Source organism: Lates calcarifer, linkage group LG14 (assembly GCF_001640805.2).
Source record: "Lates calcarifer isolate ASB-BC8 linkage group LG14, TLL_Latcal_v3, whole genome shotgun sequence".
Taxonomy (NCBI): domain Eukaryota; kingdom Metazoa; phylum Chordata; class Actinopteri; family Centropomidae; genus Lates; species Lates calcarifer.
In genome coordinates, this window is record NC_066846.1 from 12,645,024 (window position 1) to 12,662,378 (window position 17,355).

A 17,355-nucleotide genomic window follows, 5' to 3' on the forward strand; every position below is an offset into this window, starting at 1 on the left:
ACCTTTTTGGCCTGTTTCTCCTGGGTAACCTCTCTCTCCCTGCACACCGGGACGTCCAGGCTGTCCAGGGATGCAGTTTTGTCCTGCACTGGAAAAGCCTGGAGGTCCAGGGGGCCCTGGTGGACCCTGGGAACCAGGAGATCCTGAGCGTCCTGGGGGACCTGGCAAAGCAAGCCCTGGAGGACCAGTGTCTCCCTTCTGACCTCTTTCTCCTGGAAAACCTGGAGGTCCAGGTGTACCACTACCACCAATGGCTGGACGTCCTGGTGCTCCAGGAGGACCTGTCAAACCTGAAGAAGACAGAACACCGATAAATGCAGATGACAATACCCAACAGTATCAGGTGATTTAATGTCATTTAATGTCTTGTTTTGTTTGACCAACAGTCCAGAACCTAAAAATATTCTATGTCTTATAATGTAAGACCAAGAAAAACCATACATTTTGACACGTTTGAGAACCTAGAATTGATCTGTCAATTAATTGACTAATTTCAAGTAAAATTTCAATAAGTTAGTATAAGTTAGCAAACCTTTCAACTTCAAATTAGCATCACAAGCTCACAGGTAGTACCGAGCTAATTAGTCAGCCTGCTGCCTTTCTAAGATGATTTTGTGTCAAATGCTGTGGTCCTTCAACTAATGTAAACTACATACTTGCTTGAAATAACTTGAATATAAATGTCTTTTGTGTTTACCTGGTGGTCCTCGATCTCCTTTAAGTCCAGGTGAGCCAGGGTATCCTGGCTCACCTTTAGGACCAACACGCTCTGTCTGCCCGCCAATCACCTGAGTCATAACATAAATTCAAGAAAAGGATCACACTCAGTAAACTATTCCAAATGCTCTAAATACCGTCTATGTTTTAAATTAATAAATGAGATAATATAAATAATACTTATGATTTCTTTTTGTATTAAAAAATTTAAATAAAATCAAGGCGAGAGAGAGAAATGTCTCCATCTAGTGGTGAGAGGGATGTAAGTGCACTGAGACGTCACTTGTGTTCAGCAATGTGTCCAAATTTAGACACATTAATACCAGGGCAGATGATAGCAGTGGCCAAAAAGTTTTGAATATTTTAAATTAATTAAAAAATACAAGAAAAGGAAAGCTGCACAGAGAGAAATGTCACCGCTCAGTGGTGAGAGGGATGTTATGCACGGAGATGTAGTCTTTTTAAGTCTTTTTAACATAATTTTTATCATCAGTTTTTTATGGCGGCTGCCTATATAGTCACAGCCTTCCACTGAAACTGCCTTGCTCAAGAGCACTTGGACAGCCTTCTTGGCACCCTTCACACATTTTCACTCAGGTGATTATAGTCTGAGCTGAACAAACAGAAAAGCATTGCGTGGACTCTGAATAAAGATTATTTTGGAAAATGAGAAAAAAGAAGAATACACACCACTCCTGGTGGGCCTGGGTATCCTCGATCTCCTTTTTGACCCTAAAAAGGGCAATAGAAGTGAAGTGTTATTATAACAACAATTATATTACCTTAAGACTTGTTGAATATATGTCTAAAAATTTGGAGGAACCTACTCTCTCGCCATCCCTGCCTGGAGGACCTGGCAAGCCTGAATCTCCTTTGATTCCCTGATAGTAAGAAAGGAAAAAAGAAGGAAAAGAAAGACAAATTAATAAGATTTTTTAAAAAAGGATTGGCATGATTTATGAATTTGGTTGTTTGTTGGTAGAACTCACAGGGAAGCCTGGAGGACCAGGGTCACCATCTTTGCCTGGTTTGCCCTGTAAAGAGAAGAAAGTAGGGATCATGGTTTGTGATTAAGTCAAAATGGCAGTAGAGGGGTCCAGACAGAAATTTTATGTAGAGTTTTTAAAATGTCAACATAAACAAAGCTAAATTTTCATTTATGCTCTTGTACTTCCTTCTTTGTAAGGACAAGTTTCAAGACCTTGTGAGAATGCTTTTAGAAAATACGGCCAATTTAGTCTGTCCTTGCTTCTTTAACTGGCTGTTTGAAGGTTGAGAGTAGGTTTGAGGGACACCGTCAAGGCCTCTGTATGTTTCAAATAAGCAGCATGTCGCACTAATATGTGTAGAAGTTCTGAATGGCCATGATTGAAGGCAAGATAACAAGGCTGCATTCATAGGTTCCTTTTGGCTATGACCCACTGCTTTTTCCAAGAAGTCTGTGGTTTTTGCATGTCTTTTGTAGTGTTGACCAACTGAATTGTTCAAATTGGGATAGTGATGCACAGTTACAGTACAGCTGTATATCTTTTAATGTGTGTATTGTGCTTACTCGTTTTCCTGGCTCTCCTGGTTCGCCCTTGTCTCCTTTCTGGCCACCTGAGGGACCCTACAATCACAACAAAACACATGTAAACAACAGCTGTGAAAAGGTTCCTCTGTAGCTCAACAATGAACTGATCCTTAAATACGGTAACAGATACTCACAGGAGGTCCTGGATAGCCTGGATCACCTGGGGGGCCGGGAAGCCCTGGGTCACCCTTGGGGTAAAATAAAACATTTCACTGAACAATTTCACAGTTCAGTTCAAATATATCTGCCTCATCTTGCATTGTACAACAGTCAGTAAAATATGGACTTAGAAGGACTTCCTTAGTGTCCAAACATTATGTGAATATTCTTTGTTACTGGAAGGCAGTTGCAGCTATGATCTGCTGACATCTAGTGGCTGATGTGAAGGCAGTCTCAGCTAATTTTAACAACTGAATGCTGCACTCTAGTGGTCCAAAGTTGTTACTCTGTAAGTAATGTTGGAATGATACCCCTAAAATGTACATTTTGGTAGAAATGTAAAGTAAAAAACATACAAAAAGCCCTTTAAAATTTGCAGACAAATGGCCTGTTATTAATATTAGTTTGACTGAAATGCCTTATAGCTAATTTCTTGAATTTTGTGGCTGGTGTCTGTCAGATTTGACCCAACAACCACCTAGATTCTAATTGGAAAAGTCTTGCCCTTCAGTATAAACAGCCAAACTTTAAAAACTCCCTTGTTGACGTGATTACTAAAGGAATGGTGACTGAGTATTACCTTGTCTCCTCTCTGAATCTCAGTCTCAGGTGGCCTCTTCTGTTCTCCCACCTGTCCTGGAGGACCAGGAGGTCCTGGCAAACCTGGTTCACCCTGCGTTCACACCCAGAAACACACAAAATGAGATTAAGAAGAACATAAAAAGGCTGAACAAACAGAGGGCTGTCAGAGTTTTTACAGTACCTTCTCTCCTTTGGGTCCTTGGAAGTTCAAACCCATGTTTCCCTGCAATGAAAAGCACAGCTTTTTTGTCACTGGCATCTTCTTGGGTAGTCTTTTATGGTCAATAGGATAGATAAATTTGATGTAGAGGGATAAATGTAGAGCAAAAACATGATCATCTTGTCTTTGTTTTCCTGTTTCCAATAAAATATGTCTCTCACCTTAGGTCCAGGTGGACCGGGAGGACCTGGACGACCCTGGAAAAGAAGACCAGAAAACAATTTACCTTGGTAACTTCAATTTCATGCTATTTGTGCAACTGAAATCAAAAAAGACAGCGATTTCATGTTTTGTAGCAGCTCTCTTTTACCTCGTAACCTCTGGGTCCTGGAGGGCCAAGCGGACCTTGCAAACCAGGGGCACCCGGAGTGCCCTGTCACATGAACACATATTTTTGCTTGTATTTATTTGCTCTTAAGAGTATTATTATGAGTATTGAATGTTTTGAGTATTTATGAGTATATTCATGTACTGTTTTTGTATATATGTACAGCCTGAAGTTCGTCTGCATAGCTTGAGATTTTAAACAACTAAAAATACAGAAAAAAAAAAAGAATTGTTCTAAGATCTTTTTTTGTTTCATTCTCTAGACAGCTTACAGGAACTCCTGGCAATCCGGGCAATCCCACTGCTCCTTTCTCTCCAAAACGATTGGTGGAGATCACATCACCTGGGTCTCCCTGTTGAAGAACACAAACAGTGGAAATTGTTATTAAAAGAAAAACGGACAAGAAGCTTCCTTGAGGTATTCGGTACGAAGCAATCATACCTAATATGAAAATCCCCTACAAGTAAGTTAGTGCTTTTATTCTTCTACAGTGTAAATGAATTATTACATAATGTACAGCTGACAGTAGAAGTGGATATTGCTGATTCTTCTGGTTGAAATACATCAACTACACAATGAATTGGCAATGGGCAATGTGATTCTTCACTATTCATTGTTTTGCTTACCTTTGGTCCTGGTAGACCAGGTGGACCCTATAAAGGAGAAAAGAAAAAGAGAAATCTTCAGGGAACAGATCAAAATCTGAGAGTTTGCTGATTATTGTGTTCAAAACTCTACATAAAGAGGACTTTCCCCTGAGTGACTCACTGGAAATCCTTGCTGTCCAGGAATTCCTGAAGCTCCTGGGAAACCCCTTTCACCCTGGAGAGAAGAAGAAGCAAAGGTTGATTCTTGACTTTGGAAACAAACAGAAAAGCCCTATTTTATGATATTACAGAGGATTTTCCAACACAAGAACAATTCAAATCTTGCAAAAAATTATTTGCATGATGATGCCCGAATGTAAAGATATTCAAATCTGGTGCCCCACCTTTGTCCCGTTGCAACCCGGCACTCCTCTCGGGCCTGGAGGTCCATCCTGCCCTGGCAGACCCTGGGAAACAGAAAGTAAACAAGTTACATCAAACATGCAAAGTGATTTAAAAGAATCTTCTCTTTGGGATAATGGATGATAAATGATGGAAAACTCACTGGAAGACCTGGTGTTCCTGGAAATCCTGGCAATCCAGGAGGCCCCTGTTAGAAGAAAAATAATAAAAGTCAGTCATTTAAAGTGTAAAGCCTGCAGAGCATGTCCAACACAGAGAATCCAGTTTGCTGTGACCCCACTGACTCTGTTGGAGATAAGGAGAAATGGGGACATCTGCTGGTGAGAGGAAGGTATTACAACCAGACATCATTCAGCACTCAGACACCTTATCCATGCTTTTTTCACAGTATGTCCCAAAAGTGATGTTAAAAAAACATCAAAAAAAGATGAAATGGCGAGAGGATCAAATGTGATCACTTACTCTAATTCCTTTTGGACCAGATGGTCCTTGAGGTCCATCACTTCCCTGAAAGGGAGATCAACACAAAAACACACAGACATTAGAAAATAATCAGCATTAACTCATACTGAAAATGATAAGTTGCAGCCCTAATTTTTTATTTATTTATTTTTTAACAGAAAAATGTAAAAAGAAATGCTTAATGTCTGGCAAATCATTCAGTGGTGTGAGATGTATCCAGTAAGTAAGGATCTTGATATTGGCTATTTGGGCCATTTTGGAGTATCCCCTTTAGGCAACAGTCTTACACAAATTTTTAAAGAGAAATTTGTTTAAAATCAGTTAAGTAAGATATTGGAATAAGAACTGAAATTATTATTTTTTTAAATCCAAAAGATGCCCAGGCTGAATCAGGAAAGGACCCTACAAATCTATGTGAAAACCTGAATGGAGGAGCCATAAAAATATATCTTTAATATATCTTTACTCACCATATTCTCTCTGCCTGACCTAAAATGACATTCTCCTTCTCAACCCACCTTCTCTCCTCTGGGTCCAATCGGTCCCTCAGGTCCAGGGAACCCTGGGACTCCTGGCTGTCCTGTGAGACCTGGGAAACCCCGTTCACCCTGCACACGATGACACAGATACAGAAGCTGTCACTGCAATGGTCATGTGTGGTGGAACACATAGGTACGCATACAAAAACAATACCAAGTTCTCTCATTACATTACACTACATTACGTTACATTACTATATAGACTTGAGTAGACTTAGTAAAATTGTACATGTTGCTGTATCAGATCTCTGATGTATGTTTCTAGGAGAGTCTTGTGCAGTATCTGTTAATGTGTTGCCCAAAACTGAATATTGTACATCATGTAATTCTGCGTGTTGTGTTGGATGTTGCCTACCTTGGCTCCTTTCACTCCACTGCAGTCACATTTGGATCCCACACATCCATGGCAAGCCTGTTGAGAAACAAGATGGAGGTAGACATTAATATGCGTTTGGTGTATAAATGTTTTTTATTAATTTGGCTGTAAATTCACCAGGAAAAAAAACGATGTGACATTAAATGCTGGCCATGGGGACTGAGAACGCCAAAAATGTAATTTCAACTTTTGAGTGCCCACCAGGGGGCGCTGGAGCATTGCACACTGCTACATACTACAGGCAGCATTTCTTCCCACAGACAAGGAGAGATGTTTGTAGATTCCCCTACAGGTTTGTTTGGTGAAGTGAAGACAGGTTTAAGGTCAGCGAGGACCAAAGAACACACTAACCCCAAATAAATTACTCTCCCAAAATGCTTTGGCTTTTCTCAGTAAGGATGACCTGTCAACTAAAGAAAAGTTGCGAAGGGATGGAGGGAGGTAGGGAGTGGGAGTGGGAGTGCCAAGCTGTTGATTAACTTTTCCCATGCTTGTTGACACAGCAAATGCCAGACGGGCATCGATTGCACGCATGCCAGGCAGTCAGGTTGTGAGAAGGACAGAGAGATGGAGAGAGAGACGGCAGACAGGCAGGCAAGTCAGCATTTTTCTGTGTCTGCAAAACCTTTTGTGCGTCCACTTGATGGTTTTCATGGTATTACCGTTTTATTGGCCTGCATACACAGTAAGACCGTGACTGTTTCTCATCACTGACGCTTTTCTGATTAATTGATTGATCGTCTAAGTCTCAACTACGTCAGAAAACTGTGAAAAATTCTCCCAAATCTCAAGGTGGTGTCTTCAGATCACCTGTTTGGTCCCATCAACAGTCCTGTAAGCAGCCAGTCCTCACATTTCAGAAGCTGAAACCAGCAAATGTCTTTTCTGTCAATAAAATTAGTCATTACATCTCAGGGGAACCCTCCTCTCTGCCTCCATCTGTGCTGCCCAATAAATAACCATAAATGGGTGGGTAATAAAACATCATGTGAATCACGGGTGTTAATCATTTGTGTCAGTTATTAAGGAAAAATGCCCAACATTTTACGGTTCCAGCTTCTGAAATGTGAAGATATGCTTGGGTTTGGACTGATGGTTGAATTTGAAGATGTCAACTTGGTCTCCAATCACCTTTCCTGACATTTCAAAAACTAAAAAAGCTAATGAAATCAAAGCTAATCAGTTAATTGAAAAGATAACTACGGTAGGGGGTAAACATTGTGACTGTGGGAGGTAAAAACAGCTGTTCACATCTGTACCAAACCACATCCAACAGTGTAAATCTTTAAAGACGCTAGTACATGTGTTTCCATGTGTGTTAGTGCTGTGACATAGAAACCTGTTGAGAACGTCCAGTCTGCACATGCCTGCATGCACTCGTGTGAGTGTGTGTTTATATTAAGTTACAGTACATGCCTGTATGTGTGTTTCAGCAGTATCAGGTTGCTTGCAGGCCTCTCTGCACTCTCACTGACAACATTAAACACTTCCTGTTTAACCCGGGAAAGTCAAAGGTCAACATCAGACAAGGCCAACAAGTCCATGTGCATATACAGTAGATACACTGCAATGACTTGTATCTAAAATAATCCTTCAGACATTCAAATAACATCACAGGACAACATCTGTTCAGATATAAATCTGGGAACTTCCCTACAGGCTTTTAAATTGATTCTGAGTTGATTTTTTTTTTCAGCATTTTTGATGATTTGATCAGCAGTTCGAGCCATTTTATTATGGAAAAGTATGAGATATCCACTGGTTTCAGCTTCTCTAATAGGAGAATTTCCTGCTTCTATCTGTTTTATTATCATTGTAAATTCAACATATTTGGGTTTATTGATATTTTCTGGTATTTTTATAGATTTTAATGATCAATTGATCGATTGGAAAAATAGTAGACAGATTCATCTTCGTCTTTAAAATAAACTGTTTTGATTTATGTTTCTATACACATATAGGTGGAGAGTGTGTACATGCATATGTGTACATTACATTTGTCACATTCCTGCATGTGTGTGTGTGTGTGTGTACAGGATGTGTCCACAGCTATAAACCAGGTGTTAACCACAGACTGTGCTGTGTGCAGTGGCTTATCAGATCAGACTTCCTGTGGGGCACAGAGGCTAAAGCAAGGCACTATTCACAGTCAGGGTTGAGGGTTTGATTCCCATTTTAGTGGTTAGTTTTGGGATTAAAGAGCCGCAGAGTGTCGCATGTTGGCAGTAAACACAAAACTGTTTGACCAGAAGGTAGAGGGGTTATCGACAGACACACATGCCTGAATACATCTGTACATGGGTAGTCAAGTGTGTGTGTGTGGTGTGTGTGTGTGCAGAGGTGTTTTTACAAGCCCTGGATCTCCAGATTAGACTCTGGTCTGGTTCAGCTCAATGCAGTCTGCTCTCCCACGCCCAGGCCTGCAGCTCACATCTCTCTCTCTCTCTCACTTTCTCTTCATCCCTCTGCTTTCCTCTCCTCTCCACACTCATCCCTCTCTTCCTGCCCGACGTGCGTTTATCCACAGAGCTCATTTACAGGCTTTAAAACATATATGGATGCAAACTGATGACCTGGAGATTTCAACTAAGTCCGCTGGCACCCACTGTGCATTGAGAGGGTTTACTGCCTTGCTAAATGGCACACTGGCGGTTGTGATTAACAGAGTCAGAGCCTGATAGTGTGCTCTTTCTGTTTCATGGACAGCACCGCCTCTTTAAGACTGTGCTACACTCTTGTCCAAGTACTTTCCGCTCCTTTATCAGCAGATTATAGATGGTTCCGAAGAGGCAGGAGAGAAAATATGATGCTGTTTATTTCAACTTGTCCAGAGATGTAGGCTAATTATTGTTGTTTCCTACTAAACGTCCTAACAGCGGCATAACAGTGGAACAAACTGAATTTCTTTGAACATCTGTTAGATTGCTTAAAACCACTGCCATATGAAACTCAGAAAATATCCTAATGAATATTGTGATAATAATTTCAACCATGTGGCTATAATTGCTCTGTCAGGTGGGTGAGAATCTGTAATAACACTGACAAATGGTATTAAATCAGTCATCAATCATATCAAATAGAAATGCTTTGCTGTCTTTTTGATATAATTAATGGTTAATTTAGTCGTGAGCTTACTGCACAATCTCACATGTTGGTTTTGTTCAGTTATCTTGATTGGTATAAAACGTGTTAAGACGAACACACTTCTGGTTTAGCTGCAGGTGGAGGAGCCGCACTGCGCACTGTGGTTTCTAATTTACTGCAAATCGTTTGCCCTTTGGGGTAAAATACTGGAGCTGAAACAAACTGAGCGTGGTTTAAAAATCTGCCTAAATACAGTGTTAAAAGCATCTCTCTCTCCGTGGTGTGTGCTCCCTCTCTCTACCCTCTCTTTGCCCCCACAGCACTGACGGGGCATGTAATCCACTTACAAAGGTCAGTGAGCTGCAGATATTTGCTCCATTCCCTAATGTCTGTATGGTTCTCCCTCTCTCTGTCTTTTTTAACTCTCTCTATCATTTCCCTCACTCTCTCCTCAACACAGTCTCCCACTTTTTCCATCAGCCTTGCAATCAGGCCTGAGGGGAGGCACAGCCGGGCTCGTTCTCTGAAGGTTGCCAGCCCGAGCCGACAAGCCCCGGCCGGCCCGCTGAGCGCCGCTGGAGGTCTGTATAGGACAGGTAATAACAGCCAGAGTCACGACTGCAGAGGTTCATGTCTGACACTGGAATGTTGAACATGTGCAAATCAGGTCAAGATGAGACAATTAATGACCTCAAAGTATCATAGATTCATCTCCTGTTACATGATTAAAATCTTCAACTTAATGGCAGATACATACAGTAAATTTATCAAATTGAATGGGATTTGGGGCGACTCGCTAATCAAACTTGACCGTTAGCTAGTGGGTCAAACCTAGCTGGCAAAGCTTTATTATAGTAGGAGATGCATATTTGGATGACAGCTTGAAGAAATGTTGTTTAGGACTGATATATTATTTCTACTTATATTCACTTGTTTCCATCCTAACAACGTGGGAGAGGAAGTTTTGTATCACGCTGTATTCGCTAATCTGCGCCCACTTTTGAGTTTTACAATCAAATCATATGAATATGATTTAAATCTTTCTCAAGACTAAACCCTCCTAATAATCACTAAGAAATATGTCCAAGTGCTGCAGCTAAAATGTTGCTGCACTTTACTTTGTATTATTTTTAGCATTTTACAGAGGAAAGGAGAATTAGCGCCGCTGTAGCTAGCTAGCTAACGATTCACAGAAGATACACGTCCTTTAAAGATGCACTGTTGTGAGTGTTTGAATATTATATGTCCTGTTTGTTTGGCATTATACATCATTGTGTGTATGTTTTAAGTATGATTTATAGGACTACGGGCCACAAATTAGCTCCAAGCTAACCCAGCTAAAAGTAGCTTTTTAAGCATTTTTTAGTAAATAATTACACAACAAATGTTATATACGCAATCTATTTGTTTTTAAATATGAAACCAACTTGGGAACTTGCGTAACGTAGATACAGTTTTTATTTATGTATGTGTTTGTGTGACATAGCTAAATAAGAGATGCTAAATGTTGCCTCCAGCTACACATGAGAAGGAACATTTTGTAGACCAGGAGCAAAAACAGACATAAGCAGAGAGGAAGTGGGTACAAGAAAAAAAAAAAGAAAGAAAGAAAATTAATCATAAAATACTGAAATGCAACTACTAGACTTCTTTTTTTTTTCCACAAAAACAAATTGCATAAAAGAGCGAAAAGAAGAGAGGTGTGTACATGGTGATGGAGAAGTGATCCAGGTGAGGATGGGTGAGGCAAGGATGGGTGAGGTGAGGAGGAGGAGGGGGGAGTGAGCGGAAGGCATGCACCCGGGGATTAGACTGGCGAGACTGGAATTCCCCTGCTCATCACAGACTGATGATTAGACACCTACACACACTGCCCTGCCCTGGATAACACACACACACACACACACACACACACATGCACGCACACACATACCCAGAAATACAAACACATATGCATCCAAGCATTGTATATGAACACACACATGCATACTGCAGATACACAAACACTCTCTCAAACAGCTGCAGGGACAGAGTAACTAACGGTGTATTTCTATCTTTTTGAACATCAAGAACACACACAATCACACACACACAATCACACACACACAGAGCTTACGAAACCCCCCGATTTGACCACAGTACCACAACTAATAACTTCTGCTTCCCAACACTGATCACAGCTCAGCAGTCAGTAACCGCAACTTGAAACTAGAGCCGACATGTTCCAATCAGCCTGCTGCCATGTCTCTCTCTCACACACACACACACACACACACACACACACACCAAACACACTTGTGCTTCAAATATTTTCTAATGTATTATAACAACTTTCACCACCCAGAGAGGAGAGCTGTTGCATCTCCTGGTACGATATTATGATAAAAGTGAAAGGACCAGTCCGTAGTGTTGCAGGTATGCTAACAATAGACATGTCAGTAAATCATCCAGATATGATTCACACCTCTCTGTTATCCATGCATGAGAAATGTAAAGCCATCATCTGCAGTCTGCATCTGTGGAAGCTCGACTGGAATCACATCCTAGTGATGTGGTTCGGATCCAATTTGCAAAAAATAGAATTTCATGTGGTTCTTTGCCGTCCAGGTTTTCTAAAAATCAATCTGGATTCATTCTGGATCTGCCTGATTTGTGCTGACATGTATGTGTGTGTCCTGCTTCATGTGTTAAATATCTGTGTGTCTAAGTGTTTATCCTGTTCTAGAGAGTGGCGCTCCAGGCTGCGAGCCGCGGCGTCAAACCGCTGATCCCTTTCATCGCCGCTGGACTTTGACTGCTTCAAGGTGCTGACGCCCTGAGAGCAACGATCAAACCAAATATTTTCACTTCGACAAAAAAAAAATCCAACAATGTGTGTTTTGACTCGCTGGCTCATTGGAAGAGGAAGCCCCCCCACCAAAGTCCCACACACACACGTGCGATCGTGCCACGGTGCCACTCCAGGAATTCCATTGATATTCCCAGGAATTCTCTTTCATCTCAACGCAATTTTCTCTCCTCTCTTTTCTTTTGATTTGGTCTAATGAATGTTGACCCCTGTGACCTCCCACTGAGGGATACCTGCAGGGAGAGCATTTAAAGATTTTGAGGCACCATGCAGCTCGGCACCAACTCCAAAACTGGTTCAGATTGTACAATGGTAGTTCAGTGTATTCTTGCCTTAACACAACACTAATCAGAGTTTACCAGCTGCTCTGTGTGGAATATGTAAAGTGCAGACAACTGGAATGAAATTAATGCATCACACACCGCTCTAGTTTTCATTACTCCACAAACAAAAAGTATGTTTTTGTAAACCACCGCTAAAGTTTGAGTAGAGTTTAAGGATGTATTTACAAAAGTCACGTGATCATAACGACACATGTTAAAGCTAAAACCAGCTCAACAGCTGCCTGCAGAGATCACTTGGCTCCTGATGAAGCATTGCATTAGGGGATACATAAACACACACTCTCCCACTGCTTCCATACATCTGTGCAAACACACCTCGCCCTCTGTTGCGCTTTTTCATCTCCAACTGCCTTTTCCTTCAACCTCTTTCTGAGCCGTAAACAAAACACACAGCTATGGGGTTTGATGGCGTTTTATACGATGAGTGAACAGATGGAGGTGGTGGCGTAGAGGATGGAGTCTTGCGGGGGATACGTGGCGGCTGCAGGGATTCAGCCTGAGTCCTTTCAGCTCCAGGTTGCCCGGCTGGACATTTAACAGCACAACAGTTTGACTTTACTTTGTCGAAGTGACTGAAAGTTGATGTTTTTCTGTCTCGATCACAAACAGGGGAGTGTTGGGGATTCCTCAAACTCCAACATCCAGATGGGACTTTATCTAAACAGGCTCAGAGTGGAAGAGGTAAACACACACACACACACACACACACACTCTGTTCATTTCAGTCCCTGCTGTTCTGCTCATGCTTGGGAACAGAATTGGGTGAATTCTTAAATCTGCTCACTTCTAAATCTAACTCTCTCCTCAGGCGATCCAGCATGTCTGAAGAGCAATGAAAACTGACTCCTCCTTTGACAAATTGCTGCAGGGAAGGTGAAGGTAAACTATAATTAATATCTACTAAAGTTATGAGCAATCAGAAGACTTTTACAAATCATCTTAGTTTCATTTAAAGCTCCTTTTAGCTGACAGTTGGTGTGATTCTCAGGTTTATAGACCTGAGCAGGAGCGATAAGCACAGCCAACATGCAGCGCTGACTATTCCAGCTGATATATCTTGAGGTTTATTCCAGTGCTTGTTCTAGAAAACATCCTCACGTGGATCTTGTGAGCAGGAGTTCTTTTAAATTCCTTCCCCTGGGAGATAGGACAACCCCACCCTACAGCCCAGCCCAGCCAAACCTGGCCCCAACGAGACCCGCCCAGCGCGGCCTACGCGCAGGTTTAAACATGTCCTGCTAGCTCCGTCGGCAGCACTCCACATACATCACCACTTGGCACGGCGCAGCGTGGCTACAGGCAACGAGAAATTAGAGAGGGGGATCGGCAGCCTGCCAGCCAAATACCTGGATGTGTGTAGCCTGGGGATAGACAGAGAAGAGGCAGGTAGGAGAGGGAGGAAGAGAAGTGACGGAAGTGAAAAGTTAAGAGGAATGAAAGCAGAGAGAAGGAGGTGACAGAGGAAGAAAGACACAGGAGGAATGGGGCTTTCTAACTATGCTTCAGAATTACACAGATAAGATCAGACCTGTGGGATTTGGTCTGTTTGAAGATTTGTGGATGTGTTCAGGTTCACGGAGCTGCAACACACAGACAGAACTGTGTGGTCCAAATCGCTGCTAACGCTACCTCTGGACTTTAACAGTCAAAAGCACAAGGGTGTGACCGCTCGTATCATACAATCACGAACCTTTGAAGTGTTTCAATCCAGCGGTCATGACGCGAGGTGCTGCGGTGGAACAAATGAATCTGCGTTTAAAGAAATCCCTTAGCTTTCCTTTACGCTCACTCGTCTCAGTCTGCATCTGCTCGAGATAAAACTGTACAATTTGTCATGCTGTTACTCTGAATGAGCATTCCTCCTTCTCTTGTGCTAGATTTTGTCTGCTATCGAGGGATTTTTTTTTCAGCCTGAGCCAAAAAACATCAGCTACAAACACAGAGCCACAAGAAAATATGTTTAATTAAATTTCTACCACCTGTATAAACCTTCATGCAAACTGCCAGGCTTCCATAATCCAAGCATGGGAACCAGCATACTGAGGGTGTATCACTGTTTGGATGAGCAGCAGCCTAACCTTAACATTTACACAGGAGCAAGGAGTCCCCCCCGTCTAGACCTGCCCTCTATGAAAAGTGCCCCTGAGATAACTCCTGTTATGCTTTGGCGCTATGTAAATAAAACTGACTTGACTTGACCTTGGCTGTAAACATAACAGGATCGCACTGGACGTCCTGGTGCTGTATCGGTAGGAAACACACACTCCGCGGTCAAAAAATATGTGGAAGCTCCTTTTGATTTTGAATTCAGCTGATATGAGTGTGTTTATGATGCAGAGTGAGCTGAGTCTGCTTCAGCTTCACTTTGACCTGGACTGAAAGCTGAACCAGCTAATAGAAAGTATGTGGGAAAGTTTAATGCTCATTAATTAGCATCAGTAAGCTGCGTTGGATGATACGGCCTGGCTTGAATACACAATTTGTTATTAGTATGCTGTGTTGAACATTGGCTGTTGTCCAAAATATAGTTGAAGATTTCCCTTCACTGAAATTAAGGGGACTGTGCTTCTACCTGTTCACCTGTAGGTCCACAACTTGGCCACATGAGGGTGCTAACAAGACTGGAAACCATGCAGGTAAGTTATGAAAAGCACAGGTCTGTATCTGCAGCCCCAGCATGGATTTATACTAATGAGTCAAAAGCTGCTTTGGTCCAGCTTGACCTAAACTATAAGTAAGTTTAGTCCGATTTAATCATGATGGTGACTTTAGCTAGTTTTCTTATTTATTGTGTCACGTGGACACCAGAAATACTGAACAGAACAAAAGGTCCTTTAAAAACTTAGTGTTATCTGGTGAAATGCAAAGGTCAAAGCTGCAGAATCAGTTCAGTTCATGACGCCTTCTGACGAAGTGGTTACATTTGCATCTTAGTTGCTGACTGTGTTTTTTTTTTTTTTTTAGCTGCAGCTTGAATTCAGATCCTCGCGGCCGAACATGCTCTCTCATGCTTTTCCAGCCCCATTCGGTGTCTGATCTGATCTTGCCAAGAGGCAGGTCACAGCAGGCTCCTGCCCTGCCTACATTTCTATTTTTCCTAAGTATCTTCGCTTTAAAAGAGCCTCTAATGAGGACAGACACATCGGAGTGTGCTGCAGAGTTATTCAGCTGTGCAGCTTTCTACTGGTTTGCACGAAAAAAGTGAGAAAAGTGGAGGATTCACAGAGGAAACATGAATGATCTCAACCTGAGAATGCTAAAACATTTGCTGGATGTGCTAAACAATGGCAACACTCCAGGTTAGCTTTTAGCATGCAGTAGCTAACTATAGCAGTGCACTTTCCCTCCATTGCTATTCCGTTTTTCCTCTTCCTGCTGCAGCAGCTTCATCTTTCTGTCTCTTTTCCACCCCCACCTCTCCATCCCTCCATCCCTCTCCTCCTCTCCGTCTCCTCCTCCCTGTGACAGATGTCTGATATTTCCCGTTGTTCTGACCAGCGGGGGGACTGTTTGTCTGGAGGAGATGAGGAATGCCATGCATTCAGTGTTGACACGCACAAACACACACACACAGAGACACACACTTATATACAATCAAAAACACTAGTCAGAAACATTAAGCTGTGTCTTGTCCTCATGCTTCAAATTACATTTCCGAATTGCCCGTTGTTATCTCGACAATAACAACAGTGAAGTGGATAAAAAAACACAATCATTCTTCATGAACACACACACACACAAAAGCCCAGGACACGATCTAAGACAAAAAATGTTTCCTCCCAAAAACTGTAGGTGGTCTTCAGGAAGATGGAAGGACAAAGAAAAAGCGAGCATATCTCCTTTTGCATCGACAAGCCATGCTCTACCAGCTACATATAAATGCAAGCAAAGTCACATTAAACCTAAAACAAATGTGTTCTACTTTAAAAAGTTCCCTTAGACTCTAAACCTCATGGAGACAAGAGCTGAATAAATGAGTAGAGAAACATAACAAATGCAGATGCTTCAACACAGGTGTCACTGACTGGTTTGATTTGACAGCGCTCTCCATCACTATCATCAAAACATCGAATGAGGGAGCATGTTTTGGAAAAATGGCGTTCATGCTTCCAGTCGAGTTCATGGAGCATTAATACCTTACTAAAACACTTGAAGGTGGTTTTTCCTTTAATTTGTCGCACATATATGTCTTTAGACCAATGAACAGAAAGAAAACAGGGTAACCAAAGTAATCAAAGAGGAAAAAAGTGACAGAAACGCAGCATTTTCCCCAAAAACGCCCCTAAAATGTTACCGGAGACGGAGGATATACGAACACAGTATGGATAAATAACTACGTAAATGCATGAACAACTCAGCTTCTCTATGTGTCACTCAGTCATGTGGAAAATGCTCACACAGGGACCTTAGTCTAACACACACACACACACCACACACACACACACACACACACACACACATACACATACATGCACCTTGCTCAGTGCTGCTGAACATTATCCTCTGACTGCATGCTAAAGGCTTAGCTGCATACCAGCCGGCACATTGACCTGGGATTAACTAAAACCAGGCTCCACCTGAGGAACACACACACACACACACACACACACACTGAACCACAGCAGTGTACAGCTGAGTGTAAAGTACAAACAGTATTTGAGACTACTGTATATACAGTACAAGTTGTTAGGATTTGACCAGATTCTGATCTGATAGAGGAGGGAGGAGGGAGGAGGGAGGAAAGAAGGGAAGGAGGAGAGGAACAAAGGGAGTGTAAGAGGGAAAAGCAATGGAAAAGGAAACAGGGGAGATGGAGATGGAGATAAAGAGAGAGGGAAAGGAAAGGAGGGGAGGGAAGGATTGAGAAAGAGAAGTAAATAAATAACTTTCAGACACACTTAGCAACCAGCTGGTGAACACAGTGGAGCGTTGAGCAGATGAAGAGACAGATATTTTCCCAGGAGTTGGTGGAGACCAAAACCAGAGGTAAAAAGGAGTGAGGCTGGACAAAAAGATGACTCCAGATCAGTGCTAATATTCCTCTGCAGCTGCTGGATGTGCAGATTAGCAACTGTTTGCTCACAACTTTCTTTATAAAATAACATGTCAGGTG

General features: G+C 42.0%; 1 protein-coding gene and 2 long non-coding RNA genes across 4 annotated transcripts in view; 2 read left to right on the top strand and 1 right to left on the bottom strand.

Annotated features, from left to right (window-relative positions):
* col4a5 (collagen, type IV, alpha 5 (Alport syndrome)) overlaps positions 1-17,355 on the bottom strand; it is a 42,658-nt gene that overhangs the window by 16,443 nt on the left and 8,860 nt on the right. The window contains exons 2-20 of the mRNA XM_018703795.2: positions 5,946-6,002; positions 5,570-5,659; positions 5,052-5,096; positions 4,732-4,776; positions 4,571-4,633; positions 4,348-4,401; positions 4,206-4,232; positions 3,851-3,931; positions 3,562-3,624; positions 3,413-3,448; positions 3,213-3,254; positions 3,030-3,122; positions 2,425-2,478; positions 2,270-2,326; positions 1,707-1,751; positions 1,545-1,598; positions 1,408-1,449; positions 698-788; positions 3-290 (exon numbers count right to left, since the gene is read on the bottom strand). Of these exons, the coding sequence (XP_018559311.1) occupies positions 3-290; positions 698-788; positions 1,408-1,449; positions 1,545-1,598; positions 1,707-1,751; positions 2,270-2,326; positions 2,425-2,478; positions 3,030-3,122; positions 3,213-3,254; positions 3,413-3,448; positions 3,562-3,624; positions 3,851-3,931; positions 4,206-4,232; positions 4,348-4,401; positions 4,571-4,633; positions 4,732-4,776; positions 5,052-5,096; positions 5,570-5,659; positions 5,946-6,002 (1,327 nt within the window). The remainder of the gene's footprint in view (positions 1-2; positions 291-697; positions 789-1,407; positions 1,450-1,544; positions 1,599-1,706; positions 1,752-2,269; positions 2,327-2,424; positions 2,479-3,029; positions 3,123-3,212; positions 3,255-3,412; positions 3,449-3,561; positions 3,625-3,850; positions 3,932-4,205; positions 4,233-4,347; positions 4,402-4,570; positions 4,634-4,731; positions 4,777-5,051; positions 5,097-5,569; positions 5,660-5,945; positions 6,003-17,355) is intronic.
* On the top strand, positions 196-4,355 carry LOC127143254 (uncharacterized). The gene is made up of 4 exons (XR_007814544.1): positions 196-343; positions 3,418-3,481; positions 3,842-4,042; positions 4,221-4,355. It is a non-coding gene; the product is annotated as an uncharacterized LOC127143254 (long non-coding RNA).
* On the top strand, positions 4,786-15,190 carry LOC108902080 (uncharacterized). Of its 2 annotated transcripts, XR_007814541.1 has the most exons (7): positions 4,786-4,920; positions 5,602-5,723; positions 9,511-9,646; positions 11,776-11,854; positions 12,852-12,923; positions 13,051-13,121; positions 14,829-15,190. It is a non-coding gene; the product is annotated as an uncharacterized LOC108902080 (long non-coding RNA). The 2 variants fall into 2 exon arrangements; XR_001964003.2 differs by lacking the exon at positions 11,776-11,854.